At 30.4% G+C, this 26,456-nt stretch overlaps 1 protein-coding gene across 4 annotated transcripts in view; it reads right to left on the reverse strand.

Moving 5' to 3' along the window:
* Window positions 1-464: 464 nt before the first annotated feature.
* LOC148278743 (ninjurin-1-like) overlaps window positions 465-26,456 on the reverse strand; it is a 29,984-nt gene continuing 3,992 nt past the window's right edge. The window contains exons 1-3 of one of the 4 annotated variants that reach the window (XM_088230939.1): window positions 17,450-17,716; window positions 11,776-11,952; window positions 465-2,427 (exon numbers count right to left, since the gene is read on the reverse strand). In XM_088230939.1, the coding sequence (XP_088087065.1) occupies window positions 2,251-2,427; window positions 11,776-11,952; window positions 17,450-17,560 (465 nt within the window). In that variant the 5' untranslated portion in view covers window positions 17,561-17,716 and the 3' untranslated portion in view covers window positions 465-2,250. Of the gene's footprint in view, window positions 3,256-11,775; window positions 11,953-17,449; window positions 17,717-26,456 lie in introns of those variants that run through there. The other 3 variants (XM_088230941.1, XM_088230942.1, XM_088230943.1) reach the window with 3 other exon arrangements.

Here is a 26,456-nt window from a genome sequence, read left to right on the forward strand (position 1 = left end):
ATTTCAATAACATTAATAGGTGTCATAATTTTCAACAAATGTTTATTGATTCGGGCCTCGTATCAAAATAATATTACTCACACTCCGTTTTAATAATATCTAATTTATATACTTTATACTTAGTTGGAATCCTCTATTAACTAGTCAATATTTTATAAGCAAGCAATACCAAAGTGTAGTTTTAGCCCTTTTTGTCTTGGACAGATAATTACTCTAATTTGAAGCTAATGATTATTAAAAGTTGACGATATTTTTATTAAATATATATTAAGGGCTTGTTTTTACGAACACGAACTCAATAATGTGTTATGAACTTATTTATTCAAATTATCGATTACATTGCTAGAGAAGAATTTTTATAAATGACATTATCGCATTAATCATACAAAATTTCACTCACTGAACATGTAAAACACAAAGCGCTGTACTTTTTGTTTTGGGATAACTAAATAATAAACAACAAATTATTAATAATATACCATTTGTTATTGAAATGCCTTACATCGCTTTTTTACTTGGTTTATAATTTAATAATATATTATGATAATCACTATTACATCACTATTTCGATGTTTTGAACTATTTTGATTTCATGTTAAATTAAAGAAAAAGATTGTACAGTAAATAGTGAACAATTTATTTTTTTAATTCCGGATTGATTTTTACACAAGGACCTTTAACCTTTCCAGCATTGCTATTTTTAAAAAATATACCTTCCTAAATGTTTACAAGGATTGTGTGGAACATATCCCTCGCTTAAAAAGAGGCTCCAGTGTTCTTATATAAGTAGAAGTGAGGATGATTAAATTAACGAATTTAATTTTAATATTTCGGTTTCATCGAAATGATAATTATTGAATAATTCTGATTTTGCTTTATATAATACAACTTCACTAAAAATATTAGCCTCAAATAAAATTTACTAGGTAATCATATTTTACAATAATTGACGTGAATTAAAAGGAAATATTAAAGGTCAAATTATTATTTCTATTTGAATGAAATTGGAACTTTTATTTAGCCATTATAAAAGTCTATAGAAACATTACTGTTGTCAGTATGACCATGGTTTTATTGATCATAAAAACCCACCGCTGAAAATATTCAATACATGCTTGTATTAAAAAAGCCCTACATATTATATCCACGTATAGTTCATGTTATGTTTTCGCTCTTTTATTGTGCGTTTTATAATATTAATAATAGGTATACATAAATAAAATATAAACAAAAATCCTTAGTGCTCATAACTATCTCAACATTTTGTAATTTCTCTCTGTATATTAAATCTTTTTTGTATATTCTCATATGTTAAGTGTCCTCGGCACATTTTAAAATTATTTGTTATTGTTTATAATGTAAAAAAAAGAATAACTAAATCAACATGTATATTGTATGTAAAAGGGAAAAAAATGCTTTACTCGTGTTCAAATGTTATTGTCTACAGAGACAAAAAACCTTACAATATAACTTTATGAAACATACAAGCTTAATGAATTATCTTTAAAAAATACATGTGTGTAATAAAAATGAATTAATTTAAACATTAGTACGATTTCCTAGCAGTACCTACTAGTAGATATAGGAAAGAATACGATATATATTAAAATGAAAAGAAAATAAGTTGTTCAGGAGGTATTTTATTCAATTTTTTAACGATTTGTTCATACTGTGATTTTTTTTGTCAGAAATTTTACATAATTTAATTAGACATTATTAATTTACTTAGATTAGTCACCTGTACACAATTTTATTATAATATCTCGCCTATCATCTGTGAAATAATAATACATGTTACCTATGTTCGGGTATGTAAAAAGACTATGAGATATACAAATTATTAAACAATATTATCTAAGTCTTAAGTCATTACAAAAATGTCATAATATCGTCATAGTACATAACCAATAAATTATTATGACCTACGAATACTTATCACGTTTCTGATTTATTGTTTTTTCATACATTTAACATTTTATAATAATTTAAATTACATATTATTTAACTAACAATTATACCTACCGTTGAGATTAAGTACACAACATTTTACTTAATCGTACAATACAAAATAATTACCTTAAAGTTAATGTATTGCGATAGTTAAATCATTGAGTTGATTCGTAATACTGCAGACAATAAAAATGTCGAAATGATAAAAACACATGGTGTGTTTTTCAAATAGGTGGTTTTAAGTTTTCGATTGAATCCTTCTTGCATTTAGAATTTTAAAATGAAATTTTACAGTTATGTTTATAATGTATCTCCATCATCTTTCATAAAAAATGTATTAACAATAACATCCACCGCCAAAATAATAATATTGATAGCCAAACAGACGTTATTGAGAAGGTCTGCCTTCTTGTGATCCTCGGGTTTGTTGAGATCAAGAAATGAGCCCAAAATAACAAACAGCACGCCAACAGAAACCTTAGTTTTGTGCAGACGCCAAAATGAAAAAAGAACAATAAAATAAATAAATAAAATTCTTGTAAAATAAAAACAAAAAATGCAGAAAATAAAATAAAGATTCATTTAAAATTAAAAAAATACTTACCACAAAGTTAAACAATAATTAAACTTTATAAAAATATTTATGGCATTAGAATGGCAAATGTAAAAAAATCAAACCCTTTTAAAGTTTTTGATTTTAAATGGGGAGCTCATCCCCAATTTATATTTTTATGTAAGTAAGTTCAATAGTAAATTAATGTAGTGTTTTCTACTTAATTAAACATATATTAATTAAGCGGAAAACTGCTTCGTACCCGTATATTCACTAAGTACTTATATTATTTTAAAAACTGATCATTAACGGGTTTTAAAAAAGACTAAACTCTACGAAATGGTTGGTAAACCTTTGAAAAAAGAACTTGTTATAAAAAATACTAATGTTACTTATTTTTCGAGCTTCTTCTGATTACTATTTAATTAGTTAAAAATAATACCAATAACACAGGTTGTGTTTGATTTTTTTTATAAACATCTCTGCATAATAACCGCATCAATCATGATGCAGTTATTGTAGAAAAAAACAACACGTATGGCCACAAGTCGGTAAAGTTAGCAAGTTTTTAAAGTTATTGTTTGAATTTTTTACTCTTTATTGAAGAATACGTTAATCATGATATCAAGAACAAGAATGACAATATTGATAGCCAAGCACACATTGTTGAGTATTTCTGCTTTCTTGTGATGGTCCGGATTATTGAGGTCATAGAAGGATCCCAGAATGACAAAAATGACCCCAGCACAAACCTTGAGTGTAGAAGAAAAGAAAAGAAAAACAAAATAAAGCAGAAGAAAAAGAATAGAAAGAATACACAGAAAGTAAAGAAAAAAACAGGAAAGGAAGAAATAATAGTCGACCAAGGTAGTAAACTTCATAGATACTTGGAGTTTTCCACGCCAGTGACATCTCAGAGATATCAACAATTAAAATATAGTTTTTTTTTATTCAAACAATTTATTCAGGGTTAAAATATTTTGTTTACGAGAGTTTATAACCTTGGCATTGAAAAAAATCATATTAGAAAGTGCAAAATAGATCGGTACCCAATACCCACACATTTATAAAAGATTTAAATGTTATTTGTGTTGTGTTATCTTAATTCGATGAGGTATGAAATTCAATGAAAAATAAAACGTCGCGAATAGAAAAAAACAAGAAAAACACAATAAAAAAAAAACCATCTTAAAGAAGATTGAGGTGTATTGTCTTTTTCATAGTTTCAGATTTTATTTTCTTGCTTCGAATGATAAAAAAAATACCACAAAATCCCACGCTTGATATTATGCAAACGAAGCTTAGAGTAGTACCTAAGTAGTATTATATTTATACACCGTAAAAAAGGACACAAGAGAACTCGGAATCATCATAGAACCCGGTTTGACTAAAAGTATTTTCTGTTAAAGGAGGAATTCGCATTTTCAACAGACAGTGCCGGATCAAGACCAAAGCTCATTTTAATGACGTCACAAAATAATGCACCGGTGACCAGAGCGAGGGAAATATGATTCAAAATGGCTGCGATTGTCCGTTCCTTTTCTCCCTTGTTGATATTCAAAACTGATAGTGTAACTGCCAATATTGCAGCACTCACCTGTTTTCCGAAAATTTTACATTAATTTACATAGCGATTATAACAATAATGAATGATTCGATACATAAACGAGTTTACCAAGAAAATAAATTCAAATGAATTATCTCAAATTTCAACAATCAGATCTAAGATAAGTAGACAGCATATCAATGTATTTTTTATGACAAGTATTATGATTCAAAGAAACTACTTTATTTAAAAGGACTAATTACACGTTTATGACAAATGTATTAATTTGATTAGTTTTTAAAATAATAATACATTGATAATTAATATCAGATAAGTACCCAGGTATTTGATAATGCAAAAATCGGATGAAATAAAAAAATAAATATTTCAGAACTCTTTGAAATAAATACCAAATATTTAAATTGTACAATACAGTTAAAGAACAACATAAGGTGTTACTCTATGTTAGTATTTTTTTGTAAGCGAAGATTATCATGACTGCAAAAGCTTTTGTCTGAATGAAGAAAATACAGTTCACAGAACATAATTGAAATAAATTGTTGAGTATGATAAAACAGAACGCTGTAATCTATAAGAATTTTAATTCAAGATATTCATTATAAAACCGTTCTTGGCTGTTCATTTCTAAAATCCCTCTGCAAAACAAGGGGGTGATTGGAGTATTCAATACCAAATCCAGAAATGATTACATTCACAATTGATATTAAAAAAACAAAAATAAGAATGACATCGTTCAAAATAGTGGCAGCAGTTAGATCCCGATTTTTGTTGATGTTCAATCCGCCAATAATTATGAATAACAACCCCACGACCATCTGTAGAAATACAAATAGTTGAATACTTTGATTGGCTACATCTCCACAAAGCTAACAAAACAGAATTCGGTGCTATGTATATATTATGATTTTCATACTTGGGCGTATCGATAGGTGCATGCACAGATAGATTTTAGTAATTAAATGAAATTGTATTAACTGCACTTATTTTATCGATTATAATCCAACAGTTTGAGCATGGATCGCAAACGGCAGGATAAACAGAGTTAAAGTGGTTTAAGTGCAATGGATACAAGCATTTGCGGCACTAACACTTATTAGATAAGTATCGCTCTCTATAGGTTTAGTTCAAAACAGAGCCAACAAAGTAAAACCTTCGAATCTTGATTCATTTTGACAATGAGTTAAAATGCAATGAGCTTAAAATATTCAAATTATAAAATCAATTGATGACTGTCATAAACCACAAAATGACCTATATTCTTTATTATTCTGGTGTCATGAAAACGACTTTTTTTTATATAAATAAATGTATGTCTATTAAATTTACAAGAAAAATAAATAAAACCGTTTTCAATTATTCAATCGATAACACAATTTTAGTGAACGTCGAGACAATTCGAGATCTTGGGATACTTTTTGACAACAAATTTAAATTCAAACATTGCATTGATCACATTTCCAAGAAAGCGTCCAAAATCTGTGGATTTATTTTGCGAATACCTAAGCCATTCAAAAGCCCAAAAATTTCAATAACATTGTATAAATAATTTGTTCGTAGCTTGCTTGAATTTAATTATATACTATGGTCTCCTAATTATAATATTCATCTAACGCGGATTAAATCGGTGCAACGTAAATTTTAAAATAGTTAATATTTGGAATTGGATCAAATACTTTTATAACTAACTATTATAATCGTCTAGAGTACTTTCATATCTTTAGTTTAGAATTCAGAAGGATTTTGGTCTGTTTGATATTCTTGCACAAATTAATTTCTAACTGTATAGATGCCCATGATATTCTAGCTCAGATTAACCTTGTTGTACCTCACCGTAACTTGCGTACTAATGCTGTCTTTGCTGTGGGAAATTATAAAACCGACATCGGATTCTTTTCTCTTTTGTCAAGGATCCTCAGAATAGTGAACCAAATCACATTGAACGGTACTGTCAATGTGTTCCTACAGCAAAGGCAAGCATTCAAGAAGCAAGCGGTGTTCTCACTCCGGAACTCTTGACTCGCGACGACACACTTGCCATGTCCGCCTAGATTATGCCACACATTTTGTAAATTTAAATAGATTTTAAGATTGTTGTAAAAGTGTTATAATAAAGTGTTATATATACCCATTAATGCCACTTTGTTAGGGCTTTCGTAAGTTTGTTGATTGGCTTAAAAAAATATAAACAAATGAGTTGGGCCTTAAAATACAAAAATTAAAATAAATATCCAAATAAAAATATGTTGAGTTTCTTCAGTGAAATTTTTTGGTGTAGGTACTTCATTTTAATAATGATAAATATTTAACTAAATTAGATAAGGATGCTGAACGAAATTGAAATGTATCAATTATATTTAAATATGATGTTTGGTAGTACCTAAAGTACTCGATTTTCAACAATTGACATGTAAAATTATTTGTGCAAAAACCCATCAGTATGCACAATATTTCCAACTGGATCCTTAATGCATTAATTTCGGTTTAATTTTTTGTCCATATCCAGCTTGAGTTTAAAAGTTAAATTGTTTTAAATAATTAGATGGAACGTCCAGAATCCTACCAGCAGGACTTTGCGACCTATCGAGGAGGCACATTTTTCGTTATATGAGGATTTCTAGATCTGCTAGCAGAATGAAGTTTTTTAAAAAAAGTAGTGCGTCTCTTTCTGAATACTTGAGTCATGTTTGTACGATCACAAACCGAAATTCTGTAAGCACTCGTATAAAATGTGGCTCCCGCGTACGGGCAAAAGCTACATTTTTTGAATAAAAAAAATAGCGAAAACACTCGATACACATCATACCATAAAAATAGTCCTAGCAGGACCCGTTCCCCCTGTTGTCCTTCTGGAAGTGCCTTCTGAAGAACACGGTGTTGGACATTCTATCATTGAAGGTTCAACAATTTATCTTCAACGTTTTAAAGTCTATTCAAGATGAAGTATACATTAAAAAATATATGTTGTAAAACCAAACTTTGTAATTACTCGCAGGCCAAATAGTGGCCAGTGTATGTATATAAGTAAATACATAATATGTTATTATTCCAAGTTAAAGGATGCGTATTTAGCAACGGATGGATCAAATGCTGAAATCATTAAATTCAATGCCGTAATTACAAATGAACATCCCGTTGTCGAGTAATTAATAATGTTGGCTGAGTTATGGTAGGATGGAATATGTAATCTGCAGTCTCTCATCAGGTTTAGTGACAAGCAAACTATACCCATCCCCACCTAAAGAAATCGAAATGTCGTATTAATTCAAATGTCAAAGAAGTAGAAAATCATAATCTAATCAAACCTTTATTATCATATTAACTAATAACTTCTTTTTTTATGATGCGTACCTATCTATTTTAATAGCTTAAACTTTAAGATTTCCGAATGACTTCAATTTACCAAAATGCAATACTTAACAATTCTAGCGAAATAAATAAACTTTAATAGATTCCTTTCAGTCATCAAGGAAATAAAGCAGTTGAAAAAACAATACACTTAAAAAAACAACAGGAAAGTAAATAAAACTGCAATTATTTTATTATATTATCCATATGCTCAATTGATATAAAATAATATATATGGTAGTTTATGTCTCTCTCCAACACAAGAGCTTGCCTCTTTTTAAAAGGCATAGTGTAAACTAAAAGAAATATATTGAAGTATGCACCTACCTACGTTGTTATATTTTTTATAATTTATGTATATTAAATTCATCATCATTATACCCCATTTTCAATCAGTGGTCCACAGGGAACTGCATTAGTAAACCAAATGCAGCGTTGTTCAAAATAGGGTTTTATTCTTTCAGGTGCCAATCCAGATACAATGAAATATTGCAGTTAATTTAAAACTGTAAAACCAATATTTCACGTCCACCATGCCAGGAATTGAACCCAGAACCTCAAGAATGGTAGGCGAATGCACCAACCACTATTCGATTTTCTTTTTCGGTATTTTTACCTAAGAGCAGTCATCAAGGCGAAAGCACTCGTCCAGAGTTCTGGTTCTATTTTAAACACAAAACTGTATTCTTTATCCGCTTGAACACAGAGAAACATACTAAATAAATAAAGTAATTCCGATAATGTAGTTATGGTAGTTATCCGTGGCTCTATCCCACTGGGTTCCTCTTGGGTAGCTTGGGACCAATAGTTTGCAACTTAGAAGGGATGGGTCTACACTGACCCATTCTTTCAGACTGTTAAGGGGTTTCATCGATAACTCGGCCATTTTAGAGAGTATCAATTTTTATGTTCCTGGGCTGGTATTCCGAACGCGTTTACAGCGCGCTATAATCCGTATTTAGTACGTAAAAACGCGCTATACCGCGCTATAATTTCGTTTGGAATACCAGCCCTGATGGCTATCTCCGACAGCGTCAGCACAGACTGTTTTACCTCCCGGTTTCCAGAACCAACCTGCCTTTGGTCATGCCGATTGGAAGATCAGTCAAGCAGCTGAACATTATCACTTTGGAGATCGACATCTTTCACATTAGTGAAACTATGTTTAAGAGGAAAATACTCTTGCTATTAGAGAGTATTATACCTTAATAATGTCGAACCATTGCTCAAGGGTTCTTGGTTTGATATAAAGTTCCAATTTAACGTCTTAAATCCTTTGTTATTTGTTATGTTACTTTGTGAATAAATAATTTGAATAATAAATTAATAATTATAAAACAAATAGGTAAACAAAACTAGCATGAAATTCTTTGTATTCCTTGTACGTCAGAAGAAAATCAGGGGCGGATTGTTTACTAACAAATAACAGTAAACATTCAATAAAAACAATTATTTACATTAGCGATTCAATTATCAATTAGACCCTGACATCTATCGTAAGCTCTGGGATTTATGTACATTCAGGTTATGCATGCATATATTAAAATCCAAATAATACATACGTATAAATCAAATAATAGGTAAAAGGTACTAATTAAAGTGATTCAATTTGTTTGTGTAGATAAGTATCTACATAATATATATGCCTCTATCTACTGATAGCTGATAATATTGTTTCGATATGATTTTAAAAAAATACGCAAGTAAGTAAAGTGGTATGCTTAACAATTTCCATGATTTTGCTTTTGATGGATATTGCGGTACATGGTAAATGAGGAAGTTCAGCCCTACATGAAGTTAGATATAAAAGCGTTCTTAGGAGTACGCGCGGTAAAAAATAGAGTAGTAAAAATGTATGAAAATAATAATAAAAATGATTTTGAAAACAATTTTGCATGACGTCACTAGTTCTTCCGAATCAATCTTCCGGTGATAAGAGAGTTGCGATAGATTTCCAGCTTACGGTAAATCAACTGATCAATTAGCAGAACTCGTCGAGAAGAAAGGGAAGATAACTTGAGACAAAGTAATTTAAAAAATACAAAAAAAAAATTGCTTGGTTTAATAGTCAATTAACAAATAATAAATACGAACAAAAACAGCGAACTTCCTTATTTCTTCTACATTATACTTGTAATACACAACATTATTTGTATTGGTTTGGGGTAGGAGCAACTAAAGATAATATAATTAATAGGAGAACAGCAAAGTAGGATTTTAAAATAGTCTATCAATGTCTACGAAATATATACATATTATAAATCTATATATTAATATATTTATCACCTTATTCTATCTATACACTGTTTGCATAAACGACACCGTTTACGCTGTATTTTAAGCATTTTTTGTAACACGATAGGCCAAAAGGCCCAATAACAGTGATTACAAGCTTGAAAAATTTCACATTAAAATTTTTGTGATCTCATCGGGAGTCGAACCTGACACCTCTATGCGTGAGGCAATCGCCTTGGGTCTAAGATATTACTCCACGGTAGCTATTTTATTGTGACACGATTTTACGATAATTAGGGCCACCTTTTCCATAAGGGCACACGGGGCACGAGCCCAGGGCCCCTGGCCTGATGGAGGCCTCGAAATTCTAAAATGGCCCATTTCTAAAAGCCTCAACATCCGTGTATGGCCTAAGACAGCCCTGACGATAGTCAATTGAAGTGGAATTTCTAAGGTAACTAATTTTCGACATTTCTAAGAAATCAGATTAATATCAGAAGCTAAAATATCAGTCTTATTATTGTTTGTCTACTTATCAAGTAACGATCAGATATTTTTTTATCAACATTCTTTACTAGTTACCAAATTTACGAAATTATTCATTATTGTGACTAATTTCACCGAGTAACCTAATCAAAAATAAATAAATAAAAAATAGATAATTGTACATTTTGCGGTCACTGTCCAAATCGTATTGTTTAAAACCGAATAAAATCGTAAATAGTAATAAAGATGTCCTTCTATTTCTTTTGGAATTTTCCGGGTATTGTTTTCTTTAGACATGTCTTCAGTGAAAAATATTTCCTCCATATGCGTGTCCATATTATTTATTACCTTTCCACGATAAATCTATTTAAAAGTATTTTATCATTTCGTTTCACGTCGATATCAAGTTTAAAAAAAGTTTCTCAGAAAAAATTGCAAATCTTTCAACTACGGTTTAATGAAAAAACTGATTTTATAAAGAAAATTATGTGTAGAAATTATTCGTGATAGATATTTTTTGAGGACATGTTGTTTAATTAGATATCCACTGCAGATAAGACAGGAAACAGTTAAAAAGAAAAGAAAAATTTAGTGAAATTTGGCAGAAAATACAGAAAGAGAGATAAAGAAAAGTGAATAATACAGTGGTGCGATTCTGAATGCTCTGAGAGTAGAGAGCGTTCAGAAGCCCAATCACAAATAACTATCGACGTGCTTAAAAACATGCTAAGCATTTGAGCGATCACAATGAACAATAGTGAACATGCTTAAATTATCGCAGTTATAAGTCAACGCGTGTGTAATCTCTAAGTCAACGCTCGTGTCGGTTTGTTTTTTGTTTTCCCCGTAAATAAATACAGTTCACTGGCAAAAAATCGGCGTTTACTATAAAAAATAATACAATATCTTGCATTTGCAAAATAGTAAGGTAATAAGTATCTAATACAAAAAAGTTAAAATTAAATTACAATGACCGTTTTTCTTGACATTTGGCATGGCAACCGCCGGCTAAATACAAGGAATAGTATGATAAATAGACAAATAAAAATAGCAGTTTTGAAATATTTTCCATATTTACACCGGGGAAAATCAAATATGTGATTGCGCAGCAGGATTATACGTCGCGAAACGTAAATATTTTGACATTTAATATAAGGTGTTCACGGATGTTCCATTGTGATCGTGAATACGATAAACAACCATTGTGAGAAATTGTTGTCAGGTCGCTTATTAGCACGTCTATAGTTGTTTGTGATTGAGCTACAGAATAGCACTGCAAGACGTGATACAAGTAGATGAATAATATAGGTGCATAACGGGGCAAGCTTTTACGTGAGGATAATAATTATTCTTTGTTTTTTTCTTATCTTTTAAATATTAGGTTTATAATATAAGATAGCAATGTATTTATTGATATATTGAGCTAGAATTATGTACAACAATCTAGCATTCATTGTTGTTTTTAGTAGTTGTTTAAAATATCAAGATAAGTAAAAAATATATTAAAAAAATTACCCAGCTTATAAAAATTCACCGCAGTAGCAAAGCGTAATAGTTTTAACTAAATAAGCAAGAAGCGACAATTTACGTTTTACTAGGATCAAAACATGTTGTTGTTTTGTCTCCTATTTTTCCTTACCTGTAAAACTATTGATACCGTAATTAATGTGAGCAATAGGGTATAAAACTCGTGTTTTTCTCCAACTTGCAAGATATATTTTAATTGAGATGCATTCGCTGTTAGGAGGGCAATGTCTAACATCCCCTGGGCGATCGTCTTCTTTGTAGCGTATCTGTTAGCGTCAAGTCCTTTTATCTGAAAGATGACAAAAGTGTTAACAGAGGCTTACGATAATCATAAGCGGTCATTTAGACATAGCAACAAAATGGTTTATCAAAATAATTTTATCGATGAACTAATCAATTCATGAAAATATCACGAGACTGAAATTTATTGCAACGTAAAGAGGAAAACATTTTTGAGCAGGGAATATGGGAGTCAAGCCATTTACAAGGCTTATGACCTGTCTTTGGTTGGTTTGAGTGGGCACTTTACACACTGTGTAACATTCACCATTCTGCCTATGTTTAAACATCCACATTTTTTCATTAATTGACTTTTTTTGAGTGAAATAGCTGAAATCATTATTGATAGGTGTGAGATTAATTTTCTTGAATTATTTATCTTAATAAGCAACGCCAACGCCTGTAAAGAAGTATAAAAATTGAAAATTATTTTCAAGTGTTGCCTGATGCGTAAGACTGACCACCTCAACTTTCATTTTTAAAAAAGTCCTAGATACAAAGCCTTTGGAAGGAATCTATGATGATATTGTAAATGTATGTAATATTGTAAGTAAACCAACTGGCCCAAGAAGGAGTTTAACAATTGTAAAATCGTTTTCAGGCGTTGTCTAGTATGTAAAATTATCCAATCGGACGAATCTCTTCGTAACAAACAACAATAAAGGTTTCAGCTCTTTTACTTCATTAAAATCAACAGATGGAAGAATCGAAGAAATGTAAAGAACACAAAGGCAGACTTGTAAATGTTACACACTGTGTAAAGTGGCCACTGAAACCAGCCAAACCAGGTCATAATCCCTGTTAATGCTTAGACTGCTACATTTCCTCTTCTGGAATGTTCCTCTCTCTTGTAATTTATTTATAATGTATCAGTTCACATTTACCCGTTGCGTAAGGTTTTGATTTATCAAAATTAAAAAAAAAAAAAAGTTTTTTGAACTGGACAGGAACCCGTTTTTTCAATTTTTTCAAATCTGTCGATTCAAACAGTTAAAAATCGATTTTATACGAACCTACGACAAAGGCACATTTTGTCAATTTATTGTCTCACTTTGTTCTATTACCTTTCTAATTTATATGAGAACTTTAAAAAGGAAAAAAAAATAGGACGAAATCGAGTAGGTATATTAAAAAAAAAAACTAAATAGAAACAAAGCCTTTACTATTTTTTTAAGATCTACAGTTTTTGGCTATGTGTACTTAAATTGAAATCCCGCGATCAGAAATTAATTATATTCTAGATTCCGTAAACTAGGTCAGACTGACACATGACAATAATTAGTACATGGTTTATCTTACAAAGATAATTTGTCAACAATGTTTGATTATGTCCAAATGCTTGCAGACTGGCTGGATTTCCTCCCCAGGGAGTTGTTCATATTTAAATTTATATCAACAGAGAGAGAAAATTTTTGAGAAGAGGACATGGAAGACTAGGCATTTACAGGGCTTGTGACCTGTGATTGGCTGGTTTAAGTGGCCACTTTACACACTGTGTAACATTCACCATTCTGACCAAACATTGTTGAATTACTACCTGGTAAAAGGAGAAGTGTAAAAATTGGAAAATTGTTTTCAGGCGTTGCCTAGTAGGTGATTTGGTTCAGCCGTATGAATCTCACCCACGTGATAAAGGTTTTAGCTCTTTTACTTCACAAAAGTCAATAGATGGAAGATTTGAGGTGTGGATGTTCAAACATGGTCAGAATGGTGAATGTTACACAGTGTGTAAAGTGGCCACTTAAACCAGCCAATGACAGGTCATAAGCCCTGTAAATGCCTAGACTTCCATATCCCCTTCTCAAAAATTTTCCCTCTCTGTTGATATAAATTTTAATAATTTGTCAAACTTACCCAGTATTTTTTAATCAAAATTACATTTTTTAAATATAATTATGTGTCTTATGACGTAATTGGTCAAGACATAATTAACTTTTTAATTATTTGATTACCAATCGGTTTCTGAGCTACTGCGTGCTCCTTTATTTATTTATCTTATTTTATTAACATAAACGGCAAATCTGCCTTTTACAAAAATTTATAATACTAACATATTTGGCTTAATATTTTATTTTTTTTAAACATAAATTTCCTTATACCCAAGATTTATATTAAAAAAATAACCTAAAAATTATACAGCATATTCAGTAGTAAGTTCAAACAATTCAAGAATAAATGTAAAAAACAAAATGAAATAATAAAACATTCTACAGTAATACAACAAAAAAATCACAAGTACTGTTTTATACAGCTGGGCAAAGTGAACAAAAAACTGTATCTATTATGAAATGCATGAATAAATAAATATAATTACTATTCACCATCTTTGAAAACGTTCAAAAGGTTAATTCTATAGGAACAATACCCTATTTTGCCAATTCCTCCTTCATCAAGATTTATTACAGCAATGTTTTGGGGATGTCCAAATGTTTGCTGGAAGATTATGCCCTTTAAATTCCTAGACTTCCATCTTCCCCTCTCAAAAGGTTTTTCCTTTCTGTCGCAACAAATTTAGATCTAAATAACTCCCTAGGGAGAAAATTCAGCCTGTCTGCAAACGTGTGGACGTACTGAAAACATTATTGTTTAAACTAACTGGTATAAGAAGAAGTATGAAAATTGGCAAATCGTTTTCAGGCATTGCCTAGTAGGTGAATGAAGAACTTCAGCTTTACGGGAAATTGGATACAAAAAATTATAGCATTAAATTGTACGGCAAAGTTTCTTAAAAATGTATGAAGAAATAATAAAAAAATATTTTAATAAAAACAAACTACTTTGAACGACGTCACTACTTCAACAAATGATAAGAGACTCGTGAAAGGTTTCCGGTTTACGGTAAGTGAACGGACCAATCGACAGAACTGACCGAGAAGAAGCGGAAGAGAACTTGAGACGTCACACGCGGAGTAATTTTAGAAATACAAAACTTTAAAAAATCATAGCCCTGATAATACGATACATAATTTGTAATTTCTAAAAATCACTGAATTTCCTCATTGGTTCAGCCGGATGAATATCACCCACATGATAAAGGTTTTAGCTCTTTTACATCACAAAAGTTAACAGATGGAAGAGTTAAGGAAATGTGGGTGTTTAAACATAGACAGAATAGTGCATGTTGCACAGTGTGTACTTGGAATGGTGAATGTTGCACATTGACTACTTAAACCAGCCAATGTCAGGTCATAAGCTCTGTAAATGCCAAGACTTCAATATTCCCTTCTCAAAAGGTTTTCCCTCCCTGTTGCAACAACTTAAAATTTATTACCTCCATATTATGTATTTGATTTAGACAGACACTGTTAAAATAAATAAAAAAAAACGGCAGTTCTTTTTATACGGTTCGAAATAAAACAGTAAAAGAATTAAATTTAATTAAAAATGCGTAAAAGTAATATCGGCTTCGTGGTGTAATGGTCAGCGTGTTTATCTACCGTGCAAGAGGTTCGGGTTCGATTCCCGACATGGTTGATATGAAATATTTATTTTAAAGGGTGTTTTTACACTAAAAATATTTTATAGTCCCTGGACTGGTACCTGGAGCGTCAGACTGATCATCTTACCTTCATGCAACAAACAATATCAGGATACGCTGCGATTGGTGTGCCGGCGCAGTGCCCTATGCATCATTAGGCGCGGAAAGGGAAAAAATATGAAAAGTAATAAAATTACAGTATCCCTATAGCGTACATTGAAGAACTGTTACATAAAAATAGAAAACTCTAAAAATTAACAAATTTACTCATAAATTTTTTGACTTTTATATCGTTGTGTTTTTTTTAACACTTTTTTCAGTGCTCGTAAGCTTTACGGCTTTTAACTTTTTAAAATAAGTTTCTGTTTCGGCTAAAAATCTTTTTTCGGTCAGTCACTACCAGTTGGAGCATGGTCCACTCCTGATCCTGAGACATTTGCGGAAGCCACGAATTTTTCGACAAACGTGCAAGCATTCCAAATTTATTATATTATTTTGTTTCTTAATTTTTTTTACGTACGTTTTTTGATTATTTTTTTTATTTGGGAAAAAACAACAGTTTTTACATATATTACATACAGAAAATAAGAATACAAATGAGCGAAAATTGTGAAAACTGTCAATAAAAAATTTCCACAGTGGTGTAAATATTGATTAAGTGCATTATCGATATCAAAATATAAAATATTATGATTGATTATTGTTTATTTTATTTATATTCTTCAGTAACCTAATACATAATACTTTTTTCTCAATGATTTTTTTGTTTAAATGTTATTACTTACGATGTTTAATATTTTTAAAAGCATGTCAAAAATGTGTCTTTAAATAAGAAGCAAAAATGAGGAATAATTAGTAAATGATTATTATCATTTATATTAATTAATTTCGTCGTGACGTAGTTGGTTATATTCGACGCCGCCGCCGACTGTGAAATTGGCGTCGCATGTTTGGTTCCCGCCCGTTGTAAGAACAAAAATCTAAGAAAGATTTTTCTCAATGAGGAAGTTCAGTGGTTTTAAAAAAATATATATTTCAAGACGCTTGACTCACACACGGAAGGTTCCGGGTTCGATTCCAGGCGAGAACACAAAAAAAGTGATTTTTTTCAAGCCTGGGTGTTATATAATGTAATTCATCACTGTAATTGGGTCTCCTGGCCTGTTGTGGTGCAAAAATCAAGAAACTTTGCCGTAAAATTTAATGCTCTAATTTTTACCGCGCGCAAGAAATATTTTTTTGCATCCTGCTGCGAGATATTGCATAGATTTGTATACTACTAAGCGTGTTGTCCAGATGCCCTTTGAAATATATGTATGTTTATGTAATATTATTAAATTGTTATTTTTGCTATTATTTTATTATGTACGTGCTTCCACTTTCCATTATGTTGTATCCCAACCCAACACAGGGCCCTTGGCCTCATAGAGTTTGGGATACGTTATTATTGTATTTTTTGTTAAATGCATGTATTTGTATGAATAAATAAATAAATTAAAAAAACGATTTCCCGTAGGGCTAAAGTTTCTCATTAGTCCGAGTGTTGTGTTGTATTTTTAATAACCTTTTTCCACCCCTTCTCTCTTACTTGCTGACAAGTCTCTAAAATAAAGGCTTAGCGGGTTATCCTGTTTTTTAAAACTGGAAAGTCGTTTTTGGTTTTTTATTTGTGTAAGAGGTGTAGGTAAGGGTTGTATTGTTCCCAATACAACACCTACCTACTGGCCACAAGGTACCCCCACATACCTAGACCAACAGGCCATTCTTCAGCTAGCCTCCTCTGTAGACACTTGTCCACTTGTTACTATTGTTCCTCTGTATATCTTGTAAATATACCATAATAAGTAAAAAGAAGAGTTTAAATACAAGACCGCCAAGGCCACCCCATAACAATTTGTTAGTTCCCTGAGTTTGTAAGTATTATTTTTAAGCATATAAACGTAAGACAATCACAAATACTGAAAAGCAAATAACTCTAGTTTGTCTACATCGAAAACACTTAAAATATGAATAATTATTTTAAAATTACTCTTTGTACAGCATCCAGGGTGATGACTGCCATTCTACTGACAGCAGCACCATCTGTGGAATCATCCTGTTGTGTCTGATTATTAAAATCCTCATTTTGAATGTCCTTCATGGTAAAGAGATCTTTTAGACGCGCAACACGCACTTCACAAAATATACGAAATATTGTTTGGATGAGTCAACTTTATTTCGCAAGCACTGACTTATTTCAGAAGACACCAACTGCTACCGATTTGATCGCTTCTAACAAACTGACCAAAATGTTAAGCCATTGCGGTAGATATTGATGTAACATTCGTTTGCAATAAATATATCATATTTTGATTGTCGCGATATCATTTTATCTGATAAAATTCTTTAATGTTTTTTATAAACGGTAAATTACTAAGTTTATGACCGATATCAAAATTTCCTTATAGTTATTTGTCTTCCAAACAATGCCATATTTTTACTAAATAGGTAGGTATGGGCAAACAAAAGAATTTTTGGAAAGCCACAGAAAAGATGGGTCAACGACATTGCCTCTATTGTCGGTAAAACGTGGATGATGAAAGCGGGTGATAGGAAGGAATGGAGACGTTTGGAAGAGGCCTTTATCCAGCAGTGGAGAGAATAAGGCTACAGAAGAAGAAGAAGAAGAAGGTAGGTATATGTATATTCCATAATAATTTTTACACGAATTTCTTTTGTAAAAATACATGAATAAATAATAGATTTTTCCAATATGATACACACATTCACAAAATATATTTTTTTTTCTGACCTTGCCTAATATTGCGAGTGCACTTTATCGAAAAAAAAATTATTTTACATGAATTACTAGTACATTTAACTTTTAAAACACTAACAAATTCCTAAATATGTACAGGATTTAAATTTTATTAGTCAATATTAGGTTAGTGCATAGGAAACAGAACCCCGACAAACACTAGGTACTTGGGCGCGTTCAAGAAACACTATGATATTATAATAATATTAATTCACAAACCTCATTTGAACCTTGTAAAAAGGCAGGAGAAAATATAATCTTTTGTTAATCCTTTTAATTAAGAATTCGTCCTTTTTGAGTGTAGGTATGCAAAATACATAGGACTTCATTTTTTATTATATCTCTTCCAGACCAATGCCGAGATGAATGCAGCAATTTTATTAAAAATAATAATTGCTTTTTTATTTTAAAAATAAATCATCAAATGTAAATTTTGAATCGAAAAATTTTTGTAAGGTAAATTATGATATTTGTTTCAATATGTTCATATAGATTATGTATAACTTACCTAATAATTAGGTGTTTATATTGTTTATTATACATACATAAATAAGCGTTACGAAACAAAAATGATTAGGAAAAATAATTATTGATTATAAAAATCTGTTGCAATAATTATTTCTAATGTCTGTGTATCATCATTTTATATTCAGACGTTTAATTTTCATTACATAAAAAAACATTAATCGAGTGTAATTAACAACTTTCCTGTAATGCCCACTTAACCTGTCAGATATGGAGGTTGATTGATATTTATTTAGTCAAGATCGACTTATTTACTGTAAATATCTTTTTTTTTCTTTTGTGTTGTTCTATCGGAAAATTGGGAAACGATTGCATACGTAATAATTCAATACACCAGTCTGAATTTGTTAACTTTGTGTTTTGTGACGTGTGACGACCATTTTGAAACTATCATGATTAATATTGTTTTATAGATGGAGGCCCAAATCTTCGGTCTAATTTTATGTTAAAGTTGTCTTTATCATCGCAAGAATGCTATTTATTTTTACAATTTCTAACCGAAAAGAAATCCATGGCTAAAATGTGTAATTATTGGGACAATTATTTCATTATTCTAATTTATCCTCATAAGATAAAAGTCACCATGGCAGTCAAAAGAAACTTCGCATGGTGATATGTACCTCGATTTTTATAGGGCATCTTTGTAATCAGTTAAATTAAAGCTCATGTTGAGGGTGTTGAGGCTCTGATTACAGGTTTTATGATTATAGCAATTATCGTTTTGGATTAGAAGCTGCAGCACTCTTAATAATGGATTAATTTTAATGAGCTGCAGTATTTTGACTATTCAAAGGTATAATAAAAATATATTTATTTATACATCAATGGTTCAAAGAATAATCATGTATTACATAATATGAAATAATAGAATTATTAAAACTAAACAATTTAGTAAAAATATTATAATACAAAAACCAAAAAAGGAAAAAAGAAACATAACATCTCTAAATAAAAGATAACAATAACCATGAGAAAATCTTATGTTCTAAATATAAATATAACACAGTAAAGTTGAGAATAACTTGATATTAATAATTTAAAAAATAATACAACTTTAGTACTTTCAAAATTACAAGTTTTTTAGACCAATAAAATAAAAAATAAAAAAAACTAAAATTAACTAAAGAATACATTTATTTGGTGAAATCATCTTTATCAGTTGGTTGAAAGAAGTTTGTTTTTAACAATTTGTTTTAAAAAATCCTCCTAATTTAAATATTATCTGTATAGGTAGGTATCGTACAATTATTTCGTGTATAGTAATAATTTGCGTATTAAATAATGATAAAAAAGATAAAACGAAAAAATTCCATATCATTTGATTTGGGTAGCTTTTCCTGCCACATTAGCCATATCGACGATGGAAACGAAAAAGTTCGTAAGCGACATATGGCATCTTTAAAGAAAAGCCAATTAAAGTTTTTTTTAATGAAAAAATTTCATAATTCACATGAAAATTTAAAATGAGAGATTTTTTGCTATCTAAAAAAAATTTGTCGCTTACGAACTTTTTCATTTAATTTTTTCATCATGGTCTCAACATGTACCGTATCGAAGGCTTTTTTCAAATCTAAAATTACTCCTGTGATTGGAATCTCAGTATCCATGTTTGTTTGTATATAATTTATTAAATTTACTAGGGCGGTTCCGGTTCCTTTTTTTTCCTGAAAGCCGCGTTGATTGAGAGATAGTATATTGAGATTTTTTTATATGATCCATTAATCTCTTTTGAGTGTATTTTTTAAATATTTTGTTGAATACTGTTAAATTTGTAATTGGTCTGTAATTACTATGATCTGTTTTATCACCTCTTTAATATATTTGAGTTATTCTTGCTATTTTAAATTCACAATCTGGCTATCAAGATAGGAAGAATCACTCCAGGAACATATGTACCTTCTTTTATATGCAGATTAATCAGATTGGTTAATATTGGACTAAGCATGTCTTTAATAATTTTCACTAGCGATGGTTTAATTTTATCATATCCCGGAAAAGTTATCTATAATTTTTTTGATTTCTCCTATTGTTGCGGGTCTAAGAAAAAGGGTAGCATTTTTTTGGTATTTTTGTGTTTCTGTTATATTTAAACATCGTCCCTTTAATTCATTTGCAAGATTTTTTCCTATATTTATATAAAAATAATTTAATGTACTTGTTATTTCTACCGGATTACTTGTTACTTTTTCAACCATTTGTTTTATTTCCTTTATACTTGGTGATGGTATTTTAGTGTCTGATTTAATATTTTTAATAATTTTACATAGTTAATTACTGTTTCCTTCTGCACATGCTAATTGTTGTTGACAGTATTGTTTTTTAGAATTTCTTATATCAGTCCTTAGTTCTTTTTGAATATTTTAAAGTTATATTTGTAGATGTTGATTGTCTCTTTCTTTTACCATTTTTTTGTAAAACTTTATTTTTTAGAATGACTTTTGTGAGCCACCAATCTTGGATCAAAGTAGTAAATCTTCTGCTTTTCGTTTTTGTATTCTTTTTAATTTCAGTTTGAATCAACTCTTGCAGTTGTTTAAAACTAGTTATTAGTAAATTTTGTAATTTAACTTCCACGCTTTCTTTAAGTTTATTAAAGTTGATCTTTTCTGAAGTATATTTTTGTCTTTCTACCATTTTTTTAGCAACTGGTATATCCAAATTTAACTCCATTACTCTATGATCACTTAACGGTGTGTCTATGTAGTCAATAGTGTGATTGCATCCTATTATATTAGTGATCATATGGTCAATTATTCTATTTCCACCTCTTTGAATTCCTTCTAATGTTCAAGTACTCTAGTAATAAATACGTATGTATAAATAATATATTGCATATGTAATAAATTTATAAATAAATATCTAAACGGTATTAAAACTAAGACTATTTTTTCAATTGCATTTTTTATTTAATCAACATAAACATTATGATTAACCAGCTCTCCATATTGGCACAAATATGCCTGTCTTAGGAAATTATTTTGGGTTATCAAATAAAACAATAGGCAAGCCTTCGGTAGATCAGCTACGAATCGTATTTTATCACCTGTGAACTTGAAAATGGATTCTTCCATGGTTAAAACGTTAAAAGTGAACAGTTAAAGGTGGTAGTTACCTACTTGCTCCTGTAAGCGTGACTGATGAGGTGTGCGTGATTTCTGTGCATAATGGTTTTGGCGTGTATTAAATAACAAAAGTACAAAATGCCGGAGTTATGCTTTTTTTTTATTGGTAGGAAAGTTATTTCTGTTCGATCATGTATGACGTGTCAGATGTATCTATTTAGTCAACAATATTTTGCGTATGCTCAAATGTTTGTTGACAAGGCGGGAATTCACTCTCTTGCGAGTTATTTGTATTGAAACTTATCACAACAGAGATGAAAACCATTTTTGAGAAAGAAATATAGAAGTCTACGGATTTACAGCTTAGCAGGTAAAATAATTCAGCCAAATGAATCTCTGCCACTGTAATAAAGGTTTCACCTCCATCACAACATACAACAATTATTGGAAGAGTTGAGCAAATGTAGATGTTAAAACACAGGCATATTGGTGAATGTTACACATTGTGTAAAGTGGTAACTTAAAAAAAAAAAGTTTATTATTATTTATTATATTTTTTATTGTTTTTTTTTTACAATATCACAAGAGGTAAAAAAGAGTATTCAAAAAATAAAGGATAATTACATAGCAATGAAATACACATTAATAGTAAATATAGTAAACAAAAAAATCCAGACTTTCCAGTCCAGACTTCAATATTCCTTTCTTAAAAATGTTTTCCCTCTTTGTTGCAATAAGTTTCAATCTATTTAGCCAACTCGAATTTTTGAAAAAAAATTGATTACTATATAAAATCCGTGAATATAAATTTACTGAAATATTTTTATACATTCATTAACCTTTCCGGGTAGACCCGGTTTTAAAATAAAGGTTTTTATCTTATTGTGTTTCCCAGTAAATGAAGCAAATAAAAACGTTTAAAAAAAATTTTTGGTATTCAATTGAAAGATTAATCTATAACTGCGTTATGGATATTCCAATATTTTGCGTAGATGTTCTTGTCAAATAAATGCAAACCTTGCTATAACCCTTCGGATACCTTTACAGATACACTTATGCGCATATTTCCATCTGTCACCTGTGTTGGCCTCAACTTATGTTGCGTTAATAATTCTACGCAACGCGGGAAAATGAACTTAGCAAAGGTATTGCTTTCAATCATAATTAAAGTGACTAAAACATAATATGCATGTTTTGCACATTAATTTTTATTCTTCATTGCTAGCATTGCATATTTTTAAATAACTATTCTTAAAAAACAAAATAAAGCAAAAAACGCTAAGCTCACGCAAGATTTAACAATATAAAAATGTCTGAATTCGGCACAGGGCTGTGGCCAGGGGTACGCCAGGGCAGGCTTTTGTGAAGATTTTGTGCCTGCCTTACCTAACCTTGACTTCATGTAACATATTATGATCAGAATCCGCTGCATTTAGTGTACCTATATAACGCCCTATGCACCATTAGGTGCGGGCGGATGATGATTGTGATATAGTGATATTCCTATACATGCGTATATGTGTGTAAAACGTAAAAAAACATCAGACTGCCTTGACATTTTTTTAGCCTGTCCTAGGCTGGTATTCCAAACGCTCTCGCGGCCGTAGAAAAACCATTTATCTCATGTATTTACGTACAAAATACGCGAGAAGTGTTTTCCACGGCCGCGAGAGCAATTCAGAATAGCACCCCAGATTACAAAGTCTGGCTACGCCTCTGAATCGGCCTAGTGCTAATAACGCGCTTAGGAATTGATAGGGAACCTTATTTTATATTGCCTGTGTACGTAATCTAGTATCAATATGATATTAATGCACAAATATAATATAAATGCACCAGAAATTTTCCCATTCAGTATTTAATCAGTCATGCTTCATACCGAGTTCATTGCAATGGCGAACGGTGATTTTATTTAGAGGTAAGCAATAAAAAAAATAAATAAATGTACCTTCATAGTAGGTTCATAATAATATATTATGTAAGTGATATATATGTACTGTAAATTGCTATTTTTTCTGTGGTTTTGTGTGATACAACAACTCTCACCTATGAAATCAACTCAAACAAAGTAACTTCGTGATATTGTGTAGCTATATTATCCATTAATTTAACACATAGCTGACATAAAAGTTTATAAAAATAGCACAATGAATTCAGTCAGTATTATGTATTCTCATTACGATCGAAATGTAAATTGGCCGATTTGTTATATAAATAAATAATGCCAAAAACGGCCGCGTCGAGCGCCACATGTGTTCAAGTCATATGTCAAAAGTATCATCTCGAAGAAAAATAGTCCTCAAGAAATAATATTTGAAATACTGTTACTGTTTTCCAAATCAAGAATCTTTAAAGAATTTGTGTAATCTGCAAGTTTACTGTAGGAGAAAAATCTCGCCACTGGGTTTAAGATGTTCAAAATATAGTACACTTATTTGTGTGAAGAAATAAGCTGGAGTAATCAGCTAGTTCCTTGGCTAATTGCTGGCGCTGGGCGCGATTTATTATTTTTAAATTTATATTTGGAAAAAAATACAAATGGTGGCAATGATTTATAATAAATAGTAATATTTTTTTTTGTTTTTCCGTAAATAAAGTTACCGTAAAACATTATTATGGATAGTCAAATATAATGGTAAGCTAAGCATAATCGCTTCTATACACGATTCGCCCCTGGTTTATTGTCATCATACCCCTATCTGCACCCGATGGTGAATAGGACACTGCATTGGTACAGGGTTTTTCTTTTCACCTTCTTATTTCCTTTCCACCCCCTTTCTTTTTTTATAGTATTGTGTAGATTTTTAGTTTAGTATCAATATGGTATTAAGGCACAAATATGATATAAATGCACCAGAAATTTTCACATTCAGTAGGTATATAATCAGTCATATTTCATACTGAATTCATTGTCATCATACCCCTATCTCCACCTAACGGTGCATAGGACACTGTATTGGCACAGAGTTTTTCCTTTCTCCGTCTTCTTTCCTTCCCCCCCTCCTTCACAATATGTGAAGGCATTAAAAATGCTCATAATATGAAAATGATCACAATTATCTGTAGGAATAAAATAAAGTGTAAACAAACCCCAATTAGGAAGTTCAGTGCTACGTGATATTGGGTAGAGAAAATTTTAGAAATTGTGTAATGAAGTGTTCTTTGGCCATGCTTGTTTACAAACCTCGGTACTGACAAGCTTTCACGTTGAGCTAGCCTTGTATTATATGTAAATCAATATTTAGTAACAAATTTGAGCCATTGAATAGCATTTACGGACAGGCACCCGATTATTTACTTATAATAAACCCTGATTTCGGCACTGAACTGAATGACGTGATCAAAAATCCGTTTTGGGGATAGCGAGCCCGTGTTACAATGGAAAGATCACAGAGCTGTCTTCAATTGTCTGTAAATTACTTATACTCCTTATATTGCTTTTTCAAATTTTAAAGATAACTTGCTATACTTGTTATTCTTTCACTTTTCTCTGCCGCATTGACATGTATTTATACTTATAAACTACTTTTAATTACTTATATTGTAAATGTACATAAAATCAATATATTGCTGCTCTGACTATAATGTGATATTAATTTTGAAGATGTTTTTAAAAATTGACTTGAATTTACTGTCATATATTATTTTATTTAAAGATTCTTCTCATCGTTTCTTTGAATCTCATAAAATATGTATGTGTATATTTATGTTTTTCCTTTTTGAAAATGTTTTTATTTTATTTTTATATCTAAGCATGTTTTCCATTCTTACCTTTTAATTATTAAAAAAAAAAAAAATTTCATAAAAAACATTATTTTGATTTGTAAATACTAACTACAAACTTTTAAATGACTTTTTTTACTTTAATTTTAATTTATAAACAACTTCCATTTCTGTTTTTTTTTCCTTCTCTTTTTTGTACTTTCATTGATAACCTTACATATAATTATTATATAATATGAAAACTTCACTTGTCCATTAGAGTTAAGTCTGACTGTGAAAAATATAAAACTATGTAACTGTACTGTATGTTTCTTGAATAAAAAAAAAAAAAAAAAGTACTTTCATCTCTGACGTTCTGAGCAGTTATTTGGTTTTTCTATTTAGTTTTTCTACTTGGTTTTTCGTTTTTTTAATTTTCTCTCTATCTATCCTCGCCTCTATTGTATGCACCATGATCGGTCTGACACACTTTTTGTATATCCGAATTATTTTTCCAATAATCATGTGTTCATTGTACTACATGACATTTCAGATGTTTACTAACTGAGATGGATATGTTCTCATCATCACTATGGCTGCATCATCTGCGTGCCATGGGATGTTAATGACCTTATCTCCCTTGGTAGATTCACTACATTTTTCATTCTTAAAAGCCTTTTTTTTTTAATAAATTTATTCTGCCTGTGTATGAAAAGGTTTTAGGCATATTGTAGTGGTATATTAAGTTATAAAGGTGCTAAACTTGCTTTGTGTCTTTGTTGTTTTCAATATGTGTTAATTTTTAAATGTTAATATTATTTATGTCTCGAATTGAGTTGTTGTAACTCCTGGGAATGTAGTTCAACGTATTATACTTGAAACTACTTTGTATTATATGATTTATAAATAAATAAAATAAAATCGAATTTTATGCTTGAAAAATTGATTAT

Source organism: Micrasema longulum, unplaced genomic scaffold (genome assembly GCF_059751315.1).
Source record: "Micrasema longulum isolate JH-2025_06_02 unplaced genomic scaffold, ASM5975131v1 h1tg000831l, whole genome shotgun sequence".
NCBI lineage: Eukaryota > Metazoa > Arthropoda > Insecta > Trichoptera > Brachycentridae > Micrasema > Micrasema longulum.